At 38.1% G+C, this 17,266-nt stretch overlaps 1 protein-coding gene across 1 annotated transcript in view; it reads right to left on the minus strand.

Moving 5' to 3' along the window:
• The window catches only part of LOC103303917 (alpha-fetoprotein-like), a 32,432-nt gene extending 20,428 nt beyond the window's left edge, over nt 1–12,004 (minus strand). Inside the window, 7 exon segments of the mRNA XM_008160894.3 lie at nt 1,464–1,593; nt 2,615–2,712; nt 6,426–6,558; nt 8,608–8,819; nt 10,445–10,586; nt 10,733–10,784; nt 11,920–12,004. Coding sequence (XP_008159116.2) covers nt 1,464–1,593; nt 2,615–2,712; nt 6,426–6,558; nt 8,608–8,819; nt 10,445–10,586; nt 10,733–10,784; nt 11,920–12,004 — 852 coding nt within the window.
• Between the last annotated feature and the right edge of the window lie 5,262 nt (nt 12,005–17,266).

The raw sequence follows: 17,266 nt of genomic DNA on the forward strand, positions 1-17,266 counted from the left end.
TTTATTTATTTATTTATTTATTTATTTATTGTTATTAATAGAACACAAGAGAAAAAACTTCTCATCTTATATTGCTTTATCTTTGGCAAACTGAGAGACCAAAAAAATCATTTGTAGTGACTCATTCTAATTAGAAAAGCTTTTCTTTTTTACCTTACTCAAGTGTCACAATCTCTTTTAAGTAGACCATATTGTTGTTTCCATGTTTAGGTCAACAAAATACAAATGAAGAGTTGTATTGTCTTGCTATTGTTACTATTGTTGTAAGATATCAATTTAGGAAACATTTGTCTCTGTCATTTACTATATATCCTATATAATAAAAGGCTAATAAGCAAATCGACCAAACAGCAGAATGACTGGTCACTATGATGCACACTGACCACCAGGGGGCAGACACTCAATGCAGGAGCTGACACCTAGTGATCAGTGTGCTCCCACAGTTGGGTTCATGGCTGGTGAGTGTAGCAGCGGTGGCAGGAGCCTCTCCTGCCTCCTTGGTAGTGCTAAGGATGTCCGACTGACGGCCTAAGCCTAAGCCATCAGTCGGACAACCCTCCAGGGCTCCTGGACTGTGAGAGGCTGCAGGTTGGTCTGAGGGACAACCCCCCTCCCCCCCGCCGAGTGCACAAATTTTGTGCACCGGGCCTCTAGTATTACAATAATATTACTATTATACTTACATACATTTACCTATCCATACATATGCACACACAAATAACTGTGTGTGTGCATGAATAAGCTAGTCTCTATACTTAAGCAACTCACAATCTATTTGGAGAGTCAAACAATTAAACAATAATAATGCATTATAACAGAATTTGTAAGAAAGGTATACTAGTATATATGACACTTTGGAAGAAAAAAGCAATTTGTAGTGCAAAGATCTTGAATAATTTGAATCTTAAAGGACATATAGAAGTTAGTTGGAAACAAAAGAAGAGGAAAAACATTCTAGAATCGTTCATCTTTATATGTAAAGAATCTTAGAAGTAAGAGAAAGCTGTCACACCAGTTTCTGTCTTCATCCCTGCTCATTTCACAGACAAGTTCTTTCAATCCTTCACAGAAAGGTAAGTCTCAATACTATTTAATTTATGTCAGAAAATTCAAAAGGAAAATAATTCTAATTCATTATTTAGAACTTTGCATAACTAAATACCAAAATCTGATGAATGATAATTACTTTTTCAGATTCATTATATACCACTATCACCTTTATTTAAGCAATACAAGGTTTTTAAATTAACTAATTGGGGTGATATTGGTTAATAACATTATACAAATTTCCAGTGCACAGTTCTGTGATACATCATTGCATTGTATGCTCAACACCCAAAGTCTACCACCATATAGTTGACCCCTTTAACCTCTTCATCCTCCCCCCATTCTTCTTCCCTTATGGTAAGAATTATAAGTATTTTAAAGGTCGAAGTGAGTTTTGAGAAGACAGAGGATCTTACCCTGCCAAACACACATGCTACTGCATTTCCTTCACAACAGATCTGATGAAGATTTTTAATATCAGCAGCCAGTTTGGCAATTTCAGAAAAGTTAACATTAGGTTGTTTTTTAGTCAACAGAACCAATTCCCTGAAGAAAAAAAAAATGTACATTTTAAACAATATTGTGAACTTGATAATTTCTAAAGTTAGTTCTAGTTCATTGAGTAACCAAAAGGTTAGAAACACATTGTAAATGTAGGGTGAAGCGAGTATTCTAAATGCTTTCTATTTCTTCAATGATGGCACCCAGAGTCATACAATATCTAAGTCACAAAACAAACATGATTCAACTCATAATCATGGATAATATAGTCATTTTAATCATTTAAATTATTGCTTAAAGAGTTGAGCTGCTTAGAGAAGTATTTAAGGTTTGGGTATTTATCTGACCTGATTTTCCAAGTAAAATTCTTCATCACAAAGACAATAATTACAGGAGGTTTGGGTCTCCCTTGCCTCTCTCTGTTGACAACTGAGCAACATCCCTGAAATTTCTTGGTAAATAAAGAAAATGGGCCTGCCTTGTAAGGAGAACTGAGCTTCTAGGCAGCCCAATGTTGTCCTAAATTGGAGAAGAAGGTAATATAAGGCAAATGCATGTTTTTAGGGGCAACTTGGGCAGAAACACAATCTAGGCCAGAAAAGAGTTATATTGGATAACATCAAATTCTTCTCCCACCTCATCCTCCTCCATTCCCACCCCAAGAAACACCACTGACCTCCTCTGTTCTGTATAACATTGAAGCCAATGTTTTCCTATCTTCCCAGAAAAAATAATAGCTTTTGTCCTCCAGCCTTTACCATGCAGAATAATTAAGTACCTGCTTCTGTATATGGAATCCGTTGTGCACTGAGGAAGAGACTAAGGGTGAGCAGATAGAAAAAACTGAGGCAGGAGATAATGGGCAGAGATGACAATTGTGCAATTTCATGCCCAGCCCTGTGTGCCCTATTGCACAGGCAGGGCAAGGAGCATATGTGTAGAGAAAAGAACCAGGTCTATACTGAGAGGTATTATTAAATGAAAAATAAATGATTTTTCAAATGAGTTTAATCAACAGGGGTGATCCAGCAACAACAAAGTCCACAAATCTGAATAGGTAACTTACACTGCTTTTGCTACTTTGTGGTTGAATTTAGTCCCAATTTCACATAAATGGTGATGCCTCAAAGATATTTCTCTAATGTATTTTCTGATGGGTTGTAGCTGTAATTAGAAAAACAAATCTCAAAGAAATATGGTAGTTATTTTCATTAGTAAAGAAAAGAGAAAAGTAAAATTGTGTTTTGAAAAATTTTTCAAAATTAGAAAAATTTTAGTGTCATATTTGAAAGAGGCCAAACACAACAGCATAATTTGGGGGGCTTTATTGTTGTGGTGATATATATATAATGGCATCTCTCTTTCTCAGAGATCACTTGTTCCAGTGATAAAACATTTGGAATAGAAATGAGAACAAGAAACTGAGCAAAGGAAAGTCCAAAGAGCCACTAGAATACATTCTATATGTCTTACAGTTGTATTTTGGTTTTATTCAAGTAACATGTCTCCAAGTGTTATCTATAATATATGTTTTAGTTCTACAATATGTATTAATGAAGTCCCCCCAAATATGTTCATTCTTTAACTCAGGATTTTTATTTTTGAAACTATTGTAAATTAACTTTTCTAAGTAAATAAAAATAAAATTACCCAAAAAATGTATTTTATGATAGCAAAAATTTGGAGACAAATAAAATGTTTCAACAGCAGAGAGGGGGTTAACTTAATAATAGCACATTCTTTTTTAAAAGATGTATATTTCTAATATAAATAAGATGTTTAAATCTCTATCAAAACTCTGTATTTAGTGTGATTACACAATGTACAAAATAAAATCTGTAAAGAAAAATAATACTAAAATTGATATCTCTGAGTGCTGGGAATGTAAGTAATAGTTTAAAATTTCAGAAGAGGTCTATATTTCCACTGAAAACATTATATTGACCACATAATACTTTTACTTTGGGTAACTGCACCATACAGTACTATTTTTAAGGATAAATTAGAAAATATATACAAAGGAAATATTCAAACCACAAAACTGACACAATAATTATAATTATATTTATATAAATAATTATAAATATCATTTTTATCTTTAAGACTACACATTTGAAATTAAGTACAAACAAGCTTATTTATCTATATGTATAAAAGCTTAAGTGACCATTATGACCAGTCAACCAGTTGCTATGATGCACACTGACCACCAGGGGGGCAGACGCTCAACACAAGAGCTGACCCCTGGTGATCAGTGCACTCCCACAGCCAACCTCCCACGGTCCCTTCCCCTGGCTGACCAGCCCTAATCAGCCCCAATAGGGACTGGGAGTGAAGGCCACAGTCAGCCCCAATCGCCAGCCAGGCTGAGGGACCCCACCCATGCACAATTTCATGCACCAGGCCTCTAATTTATTTATAAGAGAGTTTCTGATACTTAGTTCATAAGGTTGTGTCTGATCACAGATACAATTTTTGCACAATAGGTTACGTAATTTTTTCTGAGGTTGGGAGCCTGAACTGCTAGGAACAGACCTCTTGGAAACAGTGACTCTAAATATCACAAAGCAAGGTAGAGGAGAAAAGAACTCTTAGCTAACTTAAAAACATTTGCTTATACTTAACATTATAGAGGCATATTATACATGAAGGAAAAATTTTCATTGCAAGGGTTAAGGTTAAGAAAACTTTGTAACTTAAAATAGTAAGCATCAAGTTACCTTGAAAATGCATCTTCATGAAAATGCTCATTCTTCAGAAATACCAGGTAATGAAATATAAGTTTGCATGATCATTTACTTTTTGTTTTTTACTAATATGAAACCAAAAGCAATAAAAAAGACTGTCCTACTAGGAATACAGAATTGGCTTCTGAAAGAATTGGTGTTCAAGAGAAAGAATGAAGAGGTAGGTAAAATATATATATTTTTTATATATCCTCTTATATAATAAAAGGTTAATATGCAAATCGACCAAAGGGTGGAATGACCGGTCACTATGACGAGCACTAACCATCAGGGGGCAGACACTCAAGCCAGGAGCTGGGCTCACAGCTGATGAGTGCAGCGACGGTGGCAGGAGCCTCTCCTGCCTCCACGTCAGCACTAAGGAAGTCCAACTGCTGGCTTAGGCCAGGTCCCCACAGCAGGCCTAAGCCATCAGTTGGACATCCCCTGAGGGCTCCTGGACTGCAAGAGGGTACAGGCCAGGCTGAGGGACCTTCCCCCAAGTGCACAAATTTTTTTAATGATAATAGCTATAATTGTATAATTAGCATATCCAGAAACTCTTTAGATATATAATTTAATTTCTTACACAAGGTAGACAATGAAGAGTTCAACAGGAGAAACAGGTGTAAAGGAATAGAGAAATAGCAGTTTAGAGGAATATGAGATAAAAACCTCACTGAAAAGATTAAAAAAAAAACACACACAGCAAGGAAGAAGCGGCACTGCATTTAGCCTTCAGGAATTCATCAACATGATTATCAAACTACTACTCATTTCATCACAAACTTTGGAAAATCCATCTGGTGCCTCCTCTAGAAAAAATGGTTATTGTATGTTGATATTTAGAACCTTTAATTTGCACACACAAAACATACTTTTATCATGAAATTAATCACATTTACAACTATTTATACATAATTTAGTGAAGGACAAAATGCCACATGGTTAAAGTTAAGTGTGGCTGATTGTATATTCCAAAGATGACTACAGCAATATTTTCTCTTCTTACAGTGAGACATTGACAGTTCTCCCATCAAGAGGTACAAGATTATTATATACTGTCCCCTTCAAACTGATGAGTTTTCGTGGTGTTTCAACCATAGAGTATGGCAGAAGTAACATCTGAGTCTGGGTCATGAAAGGCCATACCATTTCTGCTTTACCCACTAGAATACTCATACTTAAAGGCTTTGGCCATGGGAAAGCAGTGGAATTGCCAAGGCTGTCATGCTGTAAGGAAGCTCAAAATAGTTAAGGCATTGTGGACAATGAAGAGGCGCTATAATAAATCTCACCAAAAATAACCTCACAGGATGATCTGATCACAGCTTCCTAACTGGGCCCATATGGTGGGCTGTCAGTTTAGCAAAATGTTTATCTTTGCCTTAAGCAAGTCCTGTCCATTGTTTCTGTACATCTATGTTAACATCTTTGAAATGCTTCATAATCTTGTTAACTATCCTGAAAGCCAAGCCCTGCCTTGCTTTCTCCCATCTTTATGTAATCTTCTTTAGATTCATTCCCTTCTTAATTTTCAATGTATAAAACTGCCACACTGCCATTTTCCCAAGCATTTGAGATTTTGATTCCTGACCGTGTCACCAGTTTGGCTCATATAAATTCTTTTAAAAAATTCTCTATAGGTTTTTGCATTCTTTTTTCAACAGCGGAGAGACTGCCCTGAGATTATATGAGAAGAAAGAGATGTTGAAGCACCCCCCTGGTGTTTCAGCCCTTCAGAGCTCCAGACCCAAGCATTGTCTGACGATAACCACATGAAAGGCCATGAGACAGAAGCGCTCAGATGAGTCCTTCCTGAATCCCTGACCGTCAGAAATCGTGAGAGAGAATAAAATTATTGTTTTGAGTCACTAAAATTTGGGGTGTTCTGTTATGTAGCAACAGTAAATGAGATATTAAATATTTATTATGGAGTAATATCTATGCTAGATCATGCTCCTCAGATTTATATGACTATACACATCGCCTAAGTATCTTGTTAAAATGAAGTCTCGTCTAGTAGGCCCGGAGAAGAGCTGCAAATTCTGCATTTCTAACAAGCTGCCAGGTGATGCATGTGCCGTTGGTCCACAGCCCACACTTTGCATAGCAAGGCCCTGAATAACAGTTGACATACGAGTATCTTACCTTTATCTGGAAGCATTCAGTCTTATTTTCTTCTTGGCAACATGACTGAACAGCTGTTTCATAGCAAGCAGACATGGCCAGAATAGTGGGTCCATACAAGAATGGATGCTTTCTAGAAGTTTCATAAATGTACCTGTAATTTGACAAACCCGAAGTTGTGTACTTTGGAGTTCAAGAACATGTGCTGATGCTGTTTCTTAAAAATTTAGGGTTGCCATAGCCAGTTTGGCTCAGTCAATAGAGTGTCGGCCTGTGGACTGAAAGGTCCTGGGTTTGATTCTGATCAAGGATATGCCTGGGTTGAGGGCTCGATCCCCAGTGGGGGTGTGCAAGAGGCAACTGATCAATGATTCTCTCTCATCATTGATGATTCCATCTCCCTCTCTTCCTCTCCCTTCCTCTCTAAAATCAATAAAAATATATTTAAAAAACAATTTAGGGTTCACTTAGTTTTGTTGACCTGTAACACCTAGAATATCATGGTGAAAGATATGAACTAGCACTATACTTAAATGCATCAAATGTTTACAATAGATAGATTACTGTGAGGTTAGTCAGATATTCCGAGTGCCCATGAGGTGACCAACTGTATATCTGGGGCGGTGGGGAAAGAGAATCAGTAATCAAAACTTTTCACTCTTACATAAGCATAGAAATTAGAAGATTCAATAGTCTAAACTGAATTGTAAGTGCAGGATTATACACAAGTACAGAAGAGTTAAATTTAGAAGTTCTTTCTAGACTAGGAAAGTTGTTGTGCTATCTTTTCAGTCCAAAGTAGCTGACTTTTTCTACAGCTTTGATATAAATTACTGTTTCCTTGGTTGAGAATTAATTCAAGTTCTTGGCTTATAATTATGAGGCAAGTAATTAGAAAATTATTTGTCCCTTAAATACTTATAGTTGTATGCACATAAGTTAAAATCAGCATATAAATTAGTCCCTTAATTACTGACTTTATTGTAAATATTCAAGAAGAGGTTAAATTTGCAGCTTGAGTATTGGTTAGAATTTTTAATCTCTGAAAGTTCAACCCAAATCTGATTCTATAATTCTCACCTACAGTAAATGAGTAGCCATTTTTCCATTCCCGTTTGGTTGCCCTTAATGTCAGATAAGTTGGGACCCTATCCAATTTCTGTTCCATCATCCTTTCTTCCTATGTGGCTGAGGCCACTTAATTTTTTTCTTGAAGGCTCAGTAATTGCTGCGGCAATTCTGCCCTTTTTATGGGTGAATTAATAGAATTAGAATTATTCAGCATTGTCACCCTGCCTGCCCATTCATCTCTGGCCTAGAGTTTCATGACTAAAACCTGAAACCAAACTTCTATGATCTTGCACTCTAGATCCAGCAATCAGATCTTTGCCTTATTCTTGGTGCCTGAGCCTGTGTTGATAAAATGGCCAGAACTGGATTCCTTGAGAACTGAAGTCTTGTATTTCTCTTGTCATTTCTACCTCTCTGCATATTGATTTCCTGCCTCTAAACCCCAGCCACTTGCTAGCACACTGCTCTCAATATATAGACTCCTTCTGTGTTAACTAGAAAATCAAAATATGAGCTTGCCTACCCATTTGCTATATGCTGTCCACTCCAGGTGGGAATTATAGAACCAGAGTTCTTGAGTAGAAAACCCATCTCTGACATATACAATTGTTACTTATTCCTAGTGTCTCAATGACAGCCTCTGTGTCCATGCCTATCAGATACCACCCCTGATATCCCCTGATGAACATCCCAAATGCTAGCCCCTTGCCTGAGGTATTACCTGCTCTCTGTTTATTATGCTTTACCTGCTTTACCTGCTTGACTGTACATTTCAACATCATTTGCTTCTGGTTTGACTAACCTAACCTTTAAGGAGATGGGTCCATTATAGGTTCTATAGGTTCTAGTCACTTTTAATGTTTCATGGCTCAGACATTTCCATACCCTATTGAGTTCTCTGAGACCATAATTGTCAGTCAGAGGGGGAATATATATATATTCCAGGGCCTAAAGAAGTCAATATATTTTAAGTGAGAATTATCTACCAATAATATATATATATGCTCAAATTTTCACTTTAATTCCATGTAATAAAGCATTGTGTTCTCAGAGGTTGTTATGTAAAAAAGACCTGTCTTCAAAATTGGAAAATACTCTTCTTCAAAGACAATGGCAAGGAGAAATGACTTACCTCTTCTTCACTAACACTTGATTCTCTTTGTTCACCTCACAAATCTGCTCAAGATTAGGAATTTGCAATATTTCCCTGTAATCTGCTTCATCATTTTTATTTAATAGGAAGCACTTATGTCTTGCTGTGTTATTTATATTTCAACAGTCAGAATATTCATGTTTGTCAGCCATTCCTTGGTTATTACATATACGCTCTAAGAAGGTGGCCATCTGTAGGAGGAAATAATAACTTAAAAAGGAAGCATGTGTGTTCTACATTCCTAACCACAGGAAGCGTAAGGAATTATTATTTTTTAAAATATATTTTTATTGATTTCAGAGAGAAAGGGAGAGAGAGAGATAGAAACATCAATGATGAGAAAGAATCATGGATCGGATGCCTCCCGCACACCCCCTACTGGGGACCGAGCCCACAAACCAGGCATGTGACCTTGGCCAAAATCAAACCTGGGACCCTTCAGTCCCCAGGCCAACGCTCTATCTACTGAGCCAAACCAGCCAGGGCAGAAATCTTTTTTTTTTTTTTAATAGGCAACTGAGTGCAGAATGTTACACTTTATATCCAATAGTCCCTGGATATAGTTCTTCTGAACAAAAGTCTTTTAGGTTTCTAAGTCTAAATTCCCACATGTTGGACATTGACCAAATAGAATTTATTATTTTCTCTTTTCCTATGTAATTACTTCATTTTCATACAGTTCATAGTTATTAAAATAAACATAAGCCAGAATGTCCAGGGCCTAAAGAAATCAATATATTTTAAGTGAGAATTATCTACCAATAAATAGATAGTAGTTTGCTTTCCTGGCTTTCTAGTTTTATTTCCATGGAAACTTATATTAAGAATTGAACTCTGAAGCAATGTGTATTTAATGTCAAATATTCAAGTGGAAATGTAATTATTCAGTTAGTTTTCAAATGTCTTTTAGTGGCAGTAAATGTGTGGAATAGTATAAACTTCAAATGAAATGTTTTAAGATTTGGGGGATAACGGAGTAAAATCTTCAGCTTTTGAAATGTAAATAAGAAGAAATCACTATAAAATAAATGAGTCTAGCCACTGACATAAGTACTTCATTTAAAATCTATTTCTAATAAGACTAATGATTTTTCTCTATCTACATACAGTCTAATAAAAGGTAGGCTTTAGAAAAAGGGATAAAATATTACAAATAAAGAAGAAAACTACTCATTTGTATTTTAAATTTTTTGCCATGAGAATAATTGATCAAGTAGATAGGTGGGTAGGTAGATGATAGATAGATAGATAGATAGATAGATAGATAGATAGATAGATAGTAGAATATGTTAGTGTTTATCAAGAATTTGCTAATCATAAGATAGACATACTTTATAAGAAACAATAATAATTCCTAAGATTCCAAGATTATCTACTAACTTGGAAAAGAGCCCATAATAATATTCACTTCTTTTTTTCTCTTACATATTCTCTAAGAAACATTTTAAAATTAGTACTTCATTTTCCCAGGAACCTTTATACAAAGATGTCAGACTATAGTAGTTTAGTGATAGAGGCAAAGAAACCAACTTAACAAATTGACATTTTAGGCTATAATTCATTCCCTTGAATGTTTTATTCAAAGAGTCCTAGAGATGAACTGATAAACTATAAGTTTATAAAACTATAAAGATTATATCTTAAGTATGAATATGTACATATTGCTGCCTTACAATCCTCAACCAATTTATTCAGTGAGCCCTCCTTATAACAACATGTTTTGGTTGCAATGTAGTTAGTTAGAGAGAGAGAGAGAGAGAGAGAGAGAGAGAGAGAGAGAGAGAGAGAGAGAGAAAGCACAAGATGATTTACATACCAACTGGTAAGAGCATTCTGAAGGTGACTCATTTAGCTTGAGGCTCTTGCACTTCTCTGCAAAATCTAGTAACTCTTTAACTATGGTTTGTACTTCTTCATAAGTGGATTTCTGAAGAAACTGAGCAACCATAATGCTAATGCTGAAACATGACACTGTGAGTGTTAAAGATAGAATTGAATCCCTTTCCACCATCATTCTTGTTATCTCATTGTCCCACTCCACTCCCCCTAAATAATTAATGTGATTTTAAGTTTCAGATAAAGGTATATTGATATTAAAACTCACATGTCTCTTAAGTTCTCCTCCAGATAATTCTGGCTATTAGAGTGCTGCATGGCTGGTGGGTGGGGTTGGGGGGGTGCAGAGAAAGAGGCTTTATATGCGTAACAGGAAATTTTCCAAATTGAAATCCCCCTTTACAGTTCTGAAACCTATATTTGTTCACTCATAAATTTCTAGAGGTATTTTTGATTATCATAATAAATTAGAAAAATTACTAGAATATATCTTTGCTTGGTATTTAAACTGTATTCTGCGAATGACATTTCTATTCAATATATTGTGCAGTTGAAATCTATCATTGGTCTACAAATGAGTTACATATACTTATGTTGAAATTTCTAAAATAATTGAACTTGATGATTTGGTTATTTAACTCTACATTAGAAGAGTTCAATACCACACTGAAGAAATATTAAGAAAATTAGAGTTTGCTTCATTTGGCAAAAGTAGTATCTCACATGTTTGGATTTGCTCATCATCTTCATCTTATTCATCACCTCCACTCACCACATTGTTTTCTATTGAAAATAATGTATTCCTTCTTATACTAATAGCTTCTATAATGCTTAGCAGCTATTTAGTAAGTAAAGAAACCACTATTATTTGCTATACTAACATAGGGAAAGGCTTTAGAGATATCTATTCTGAGTTCAACTTTGAGCTCTGATGCTTAATGTGGCTTTGGGAAAATAAGCTCTCAGAATTTGTGTTTCTCTATAAAATGCAAACAAGTTCTTACACTAGGTAGTTGTTCACAATAAATGAAATCATATGTGTTAAGCACCAAGCATAGTGCCTGGCTCACAATAGGTACTAAATAATGTAGCTCTAATATTATTCCTGCTATTATGAACACTTTTGATTTATCTAAAGCCATTTACCAAATTTTAAATGCCAAGTTAATCTCTACCTGTGAGTGCATGAGCAAATAATATGACCCTATCTTAATTCCTCAACAAAGTGAAAATAAGACTAAAATGAGGTCTTCCTGTGGATTGATTCAATATATTCAATATATTAGCTCTCTTCATTCATTCATTCATTCTATAAGTTAATTTCCAGCAATTTTCAACAACCCAATGACAGTGATGAACACTGAGAAAGAGAAGTGTTTCCATATGCATTTTAGTATGTCATTACCTCTTACTCCGGGCACATGGAATGTACAGATTAGAAATAGGATTCCCTACCTGCATCTAGTAAACTTCTCTGAAGAGTTTGACATTTAATGTGGCTGAAGAAAGCAAGAAAATATATGAATCTAATAGTCTTCATTTTTTCAGACAAACTTTTATGGAAGGTGCTCTATCATTTGAGGGAATTGAAGAGTCCTCTTATATAATTAAACTTTTTCTGGTGAATATTTAGCCAGGCCACTATGACCTTGATCAAGTCAAAGAATTCATAGCAATGAAGAAATGTTGTTGATGGATAACCATTCATTAACGAATACTGGATTTTAAAATGTTTTATGTCAATGTACTTGTTTTTTCAAGATTACACCATGTAGACCTTGCAATGAAGTGATCAATAACACTTTGGGTAAATATCTCTTTTCCTGGAAGTGTCTGCTGACATGGTCAAAGTTCTAAACTGAGGGAAGTAGATAAACATGAACCACCCCCAATTCAAATAAATGGTTAAGGCCCCAGTTCCAGTGCTAGACACCTTTTTAGGCCCCTGAGAAAAGTAGGGAGCACAAGACTTTGGAGAAAGCACAAGGGAATGGGACCAAACTGACTGGTGCTTATTGTGAGCCTGGCACTTTATATTACCATACTAGAAGCCTGGTGCACAAAATTCATGCATGGGTGTGTGTGTGTGTGTCCCTCAGCCCAGCCTGCACCCTCTCCAATCTAGGACCCCTCGAGGGATGTCCGACTGCCTGTTTAGGCTCAATCTTACCAGTAGAATTGGGCCTAAATGGGCAGTTGGACATCCCTCTTACAATCCAGGACTGCTGGGTCCCAACTGCTCGCCTGCCTGCCTTCCTGATTGCCCCTAACCGCTTCTGCCTGCCAGCCTGATCACCCCCTAACCACTTTCCTGCAAGCCTGATTGATGCCTAACTGCTCCCCTGCCAGCCTGATTGCCCCTAACTCCCCTCCCCTGCAGGCCTGGTCACCCCTAACTGCCCTACCCTCAGGCCTGGTACCCCCCCAACTGCTCTCCCCTGCAGGCCTGGGTCCCCACAACTGCCCTTCCCTGCATGCCCAGTCACCCCCAACTTATCTCCTCTGCTGGCCTGGTCACCCCTAACTGCCCTCCTCTTGCAAGCCTGGTACCTCCCAACTGCCCTCCCTCGCAGACCTGGTCCCTCTCAACTGCCCTCCCCTGCTGACTATCTTGTGGCGGCCATCTTGTGTCCACATGGGGCAGCCATCTTGTGTGTTGGAGTGATGGTCAATTTGCATATTACTCTTTTATTAGATAGGATAATAGCAATACCCTTTCTTGAATAAGGAATTAAGACAGGGTCATATTATTTGCTCATGTACTCACAGGTAGAGATTAAGGCTTGTCTGACTTCAGAGCCTATACCAGCCAATAGCTAGTATCAAAAGCTGAGGTCCCAACATTCCTCAGCTACTGTCTGCTTGCCTGTCATTGAATTCTTGGGTCTAGAGCAGGAAACAGGTAACTACTGATTAAATAAAAATTCTAAAATAAATGTAAAGTCCACAATTTTTGGAAATGGGATATCACTGGTTACCACTTTAATCATTTCTGTCCTCAGTTTCCTCATTTACAGATGAAGCGTTTAGAACAGGCCATCTCTAAGGCAGGCAGTCCATTGCTTGATTCTACTACCCACGTATTCTCATTTCTGGTCTTCTATGCGAAGTATATCACAACTAAGAGAGATATTTGTTTGAAAAGCAAAACAAAACTGTTATTATTTAAAATTGGGACACATTGGCTAATGTAAAGAATACTGATGGCCATGTGTGATAGAAAGCCAGGGTCAGCAAATGGAAGAGTGTCTTTGCCAGGTTTCCATAATCATTTTCAGGGTTCTCTAAATAGTCCCAATGCTCAACATTTCTTTTGTCATGCATTCTTAGAGCCCTTCCCTTGAGATCTTACTCTAAACCTCTGGGAACTATCAGAAATGGATCTATTACTTTAGGAATGACATTACTAATTGATGATTGCATTCTTTCTCTCTGAACCTAGACTCAGTCTTAAAATCATCCACAGCACAATGCCATAGGACAACCACTATTAACTGATTGGGATTGGAACTTGTTGTATGTGGGCAAAATTCATTAATCTTTCTAAGAAATTGAATGAAATTAACTTCCCAGGAGAACCATTCTCTCAGAGTAAGACTTTTGAAAACAAAAAGATGTTAAGCCTGATGGTGGAATTTCAGACCAGAGGAAAGACAAGTAGCTATTTAAGAAAGGGCAAGGAATGACTTTTGTGACAGGACTCAAAAGACAGCAAATAATTTGTTCCCTGAGAGAATTAGATCTTCAAACTGACCTTTAATATAAGAAATGGAAGGTGTACAAGTACAGAACACACTGATAATTTTTAACAAATGTTATTTGCACAGCAAACTTAATCCTTGCCCAACTAATAGAAACAGAGTTCAAAGGAACTTCAGAAAAATCACGACTGGATCCCTAGACCCCACCAAAATTCTGGTGGTGGTTGCTCGTGCACTCATTAATCTTGACACTCATTAGTGCATCAGGAGGCTTATCACACTTACAAGCATCTCTAGTACCAGAGCATTCTTCCTGCAGAAAGTCTAGGTATATTTTACTCCTTGATATGGGTTTTGTCAGAGCAATACAGAATAAGTGGCTCTCAGTTCTCACTTCTCCATGCAAAATGTGTGTTTTGAATAAATCATTCCTTCCCCTCCTCACATCACATTGGTTAATATTAGTTTGTCCTCTGGCACATCAGCAGAGAGTTGTACGGCAGTTTCCTCTGTGATAAAGAGCCTTGTGATGGTAATAGGTTTCTGGGGCTCAGGTGTCATAGCTGCTGCTCTTAGCATAGTATTGGACACAGAAGAGGATCCACTATTAGATACAAAATAGAATTAGCTAATTGTGCTCAGTTTCACTTCTGTTGGCTGAATTTATAATCTATTATTTACGTAAAACTTTCTTCCTTGTCATCTTCATTAGTAAATGAGTGTTTAGAAAAATGGCAAAAGGAAAAAATAGCTCCATGAACTGAATACCTATCATCTGCTGGCCATTGTATTGGGGACGTTGTAGTACAGTAGTTTAATATGTTTCTCTGAAGCCTTTGTGACATGGAGGTTATTCTCCCATCCTACACAAATCAATGGAGGTCTAGGTAGCAGAGAACTTGGCTGAAGCCACTAGTATGCAGCAGGTTAATGGCAGTAGGAATTTGAAACTCCACACCCCTTCTCACCCTGTATCTTCAGCTTAGACCAAGTGCCTGTGCAGTGTACACCACAGCAGGGCCCTTTTCCCAGCCCTGCACCTATGACATGTGTGATCGCTTGCTTATGGTCCTTCTCCCCTGCCCAGCAAGACACAAGAACGATGTCTAGTTGGCTCACATTTGTATCCACAATATCTGACACACAATAAGAGTCTGATAAATATTTGTTGAATAAATGAATAAGAATCCCAAACATTATTCCCTCCATGCCATACCAAAAAACTTTGTGAATATTTTCTTTATATTTATTTATTTATTTATTTTTCTTTATTGATTAAGGTGTCACATATTTGTCCTCATCCCCCCATTCCCATCCCCCACCCCACCCCCCTGTTGTCCTTAACCATTGGTTAGGCTCATATGCATGCACACGAGTCCTTTGGTTGATCTCTCCCCGCTATCCCCACCCTCCCCTACCCACCCTCTGAGGCCCGATAGTCCGATCGATGCCTCCTTGTTTCTGGGTGTGTTCTTGTTCCTCAGTCTATGTTGTTCATTATTTCCCCTAGATGAGTGAGATCATGTGTTACTAGAAATATACTTATAAGAACCGAATGTGGGACGAGCAATAATAGTTATGCTGACAGGCAAATGAATCAGTCTGTAGTAAGTTTCTTTCTGGACCAACAGTTCTTTTGAGACCCATTTTCAGTGTCCACCAGTTCCTTATGTGTACATGTCGGCACTGACTTTTCAGTTCTGGGTGGTGGACCAATGGTGGTAATGCAGGTCCGACTCCCTCTGGTTTGGTCTCGCCTGGACCCAGGGGCGCGGCTTCACCCGGACTCAGGGGCTCGCGGCCTCACCCGGTCCCGGGATCCAGCTTCACCCGGACCCAGAGGTGCGTGGCCTCACCCGGACCCAGGGGCGTGGCCTCACCCAGACCCGGGACCCAGCCTCACCTGGATCCAGGGGTGCGGCCTCACCCAGACCCGGGACCCAGCCTCACCCGGATCCAGGGGCACACGGCCTCACCCGGACCCAGGATCCAGCTTCACCCGGACCCAGTGGTGCGTGGCCTCACCCGGACCCAGGGGCGCGTGGCCTCTCCCGGACCCAGGGGCGTGGCCTCACCCAAACCCGGGACCCAGCCTCACCTGGATCCAGGGGTGCGGCCTCACCCAGACCCGGGACCCAGTCTCACCCGGATCCAGGATTATTTTCAAGTATTATTTATTAAGTGATCATCATCTTCACTTTCAGACATTGAAACACTAAAAGCCTTAAAAGTTAAGAGACTGGTAAGGATGGTCAGACCCTGCACCAATGATCAACCTTCATTTCCTGGCTTCCCAGTTCCTACCACTCCCTCGGCTTAGACATCACTGCCACACACTTACAGCTCCAACATCACAGCAATTTTGGCTTGGAATGGAGGGAGAGAAGAGTCACTGTCAGTCTTCCTTCTCTCTAAATAACAGATTTTATAAGGCATACAGCATGGCCAGACCTGAGAGGTTGTATGTACGTGGCTAAGAATATCCTTCTGGAATTAGAGGACTCAAACTTTGGTTCTGCCTAATACGAGTCATATGACACTGAACAAATTAGTTATCTCCCCAAGCCTCAGATTCCCAACTTGTAAAATAAGAATAGAAATGATGTATACTGCATAGAGTTGTTAGGATTAAATGCGATAATGCATGAAAAGTACCTAAGGACAGTGTTTGGTACATGGAAAACATTAAGCACCAGCTGGTGATAGTAGTAGTAGCAGTAGCAGCAATGCTGGGAGCCCTCAACTCCCCTTTTCCTTGCCAATAGCAGCAAAAAGGGGGTCTGTGAGGATTATGCCCACACCTTTGCTATTTGAATCCTGCTGTCTATGGAATAGATTTAGCCAGTGAGCCAGAGATACTGATGGAATAAACAAATCTTGATTGTTTAATTTTATCAGTTTGACACATGACATCAGTCTTTGAGAAATAGCTCTATATTTTGTGTTACAATAACATTTTAGGTAAATGTTCTTTTTACTGTATTCTTCTCAGAAAATGAAATTCCAGGACAGCTGGAAGTGGGTAAATTGGTCTTTCTCTCTTTTTTCCACAACCTGGGAAGAAAAAAAATAGTATCTTATGCAACAAAAGAATGTGAAAT

The sequence above is a fragment of the Eptesicus fuscus genome, chromosome 2 (genome assembly GCF_027574615.1).
Source record: "Eptesicus fuscus isolate TK198812 chromosome 2, DD_ASM_mEF_20220401, whole genome shotgun sequence".
In the NCBI taxonomy this organism is placed as follows: domain Eukaryota; kingdom Metazoa; phylum Chordata; class Mammalia; order Chiroptera; family Vespertilionidae; genus Eptesicus; species Eptesicus fuscus.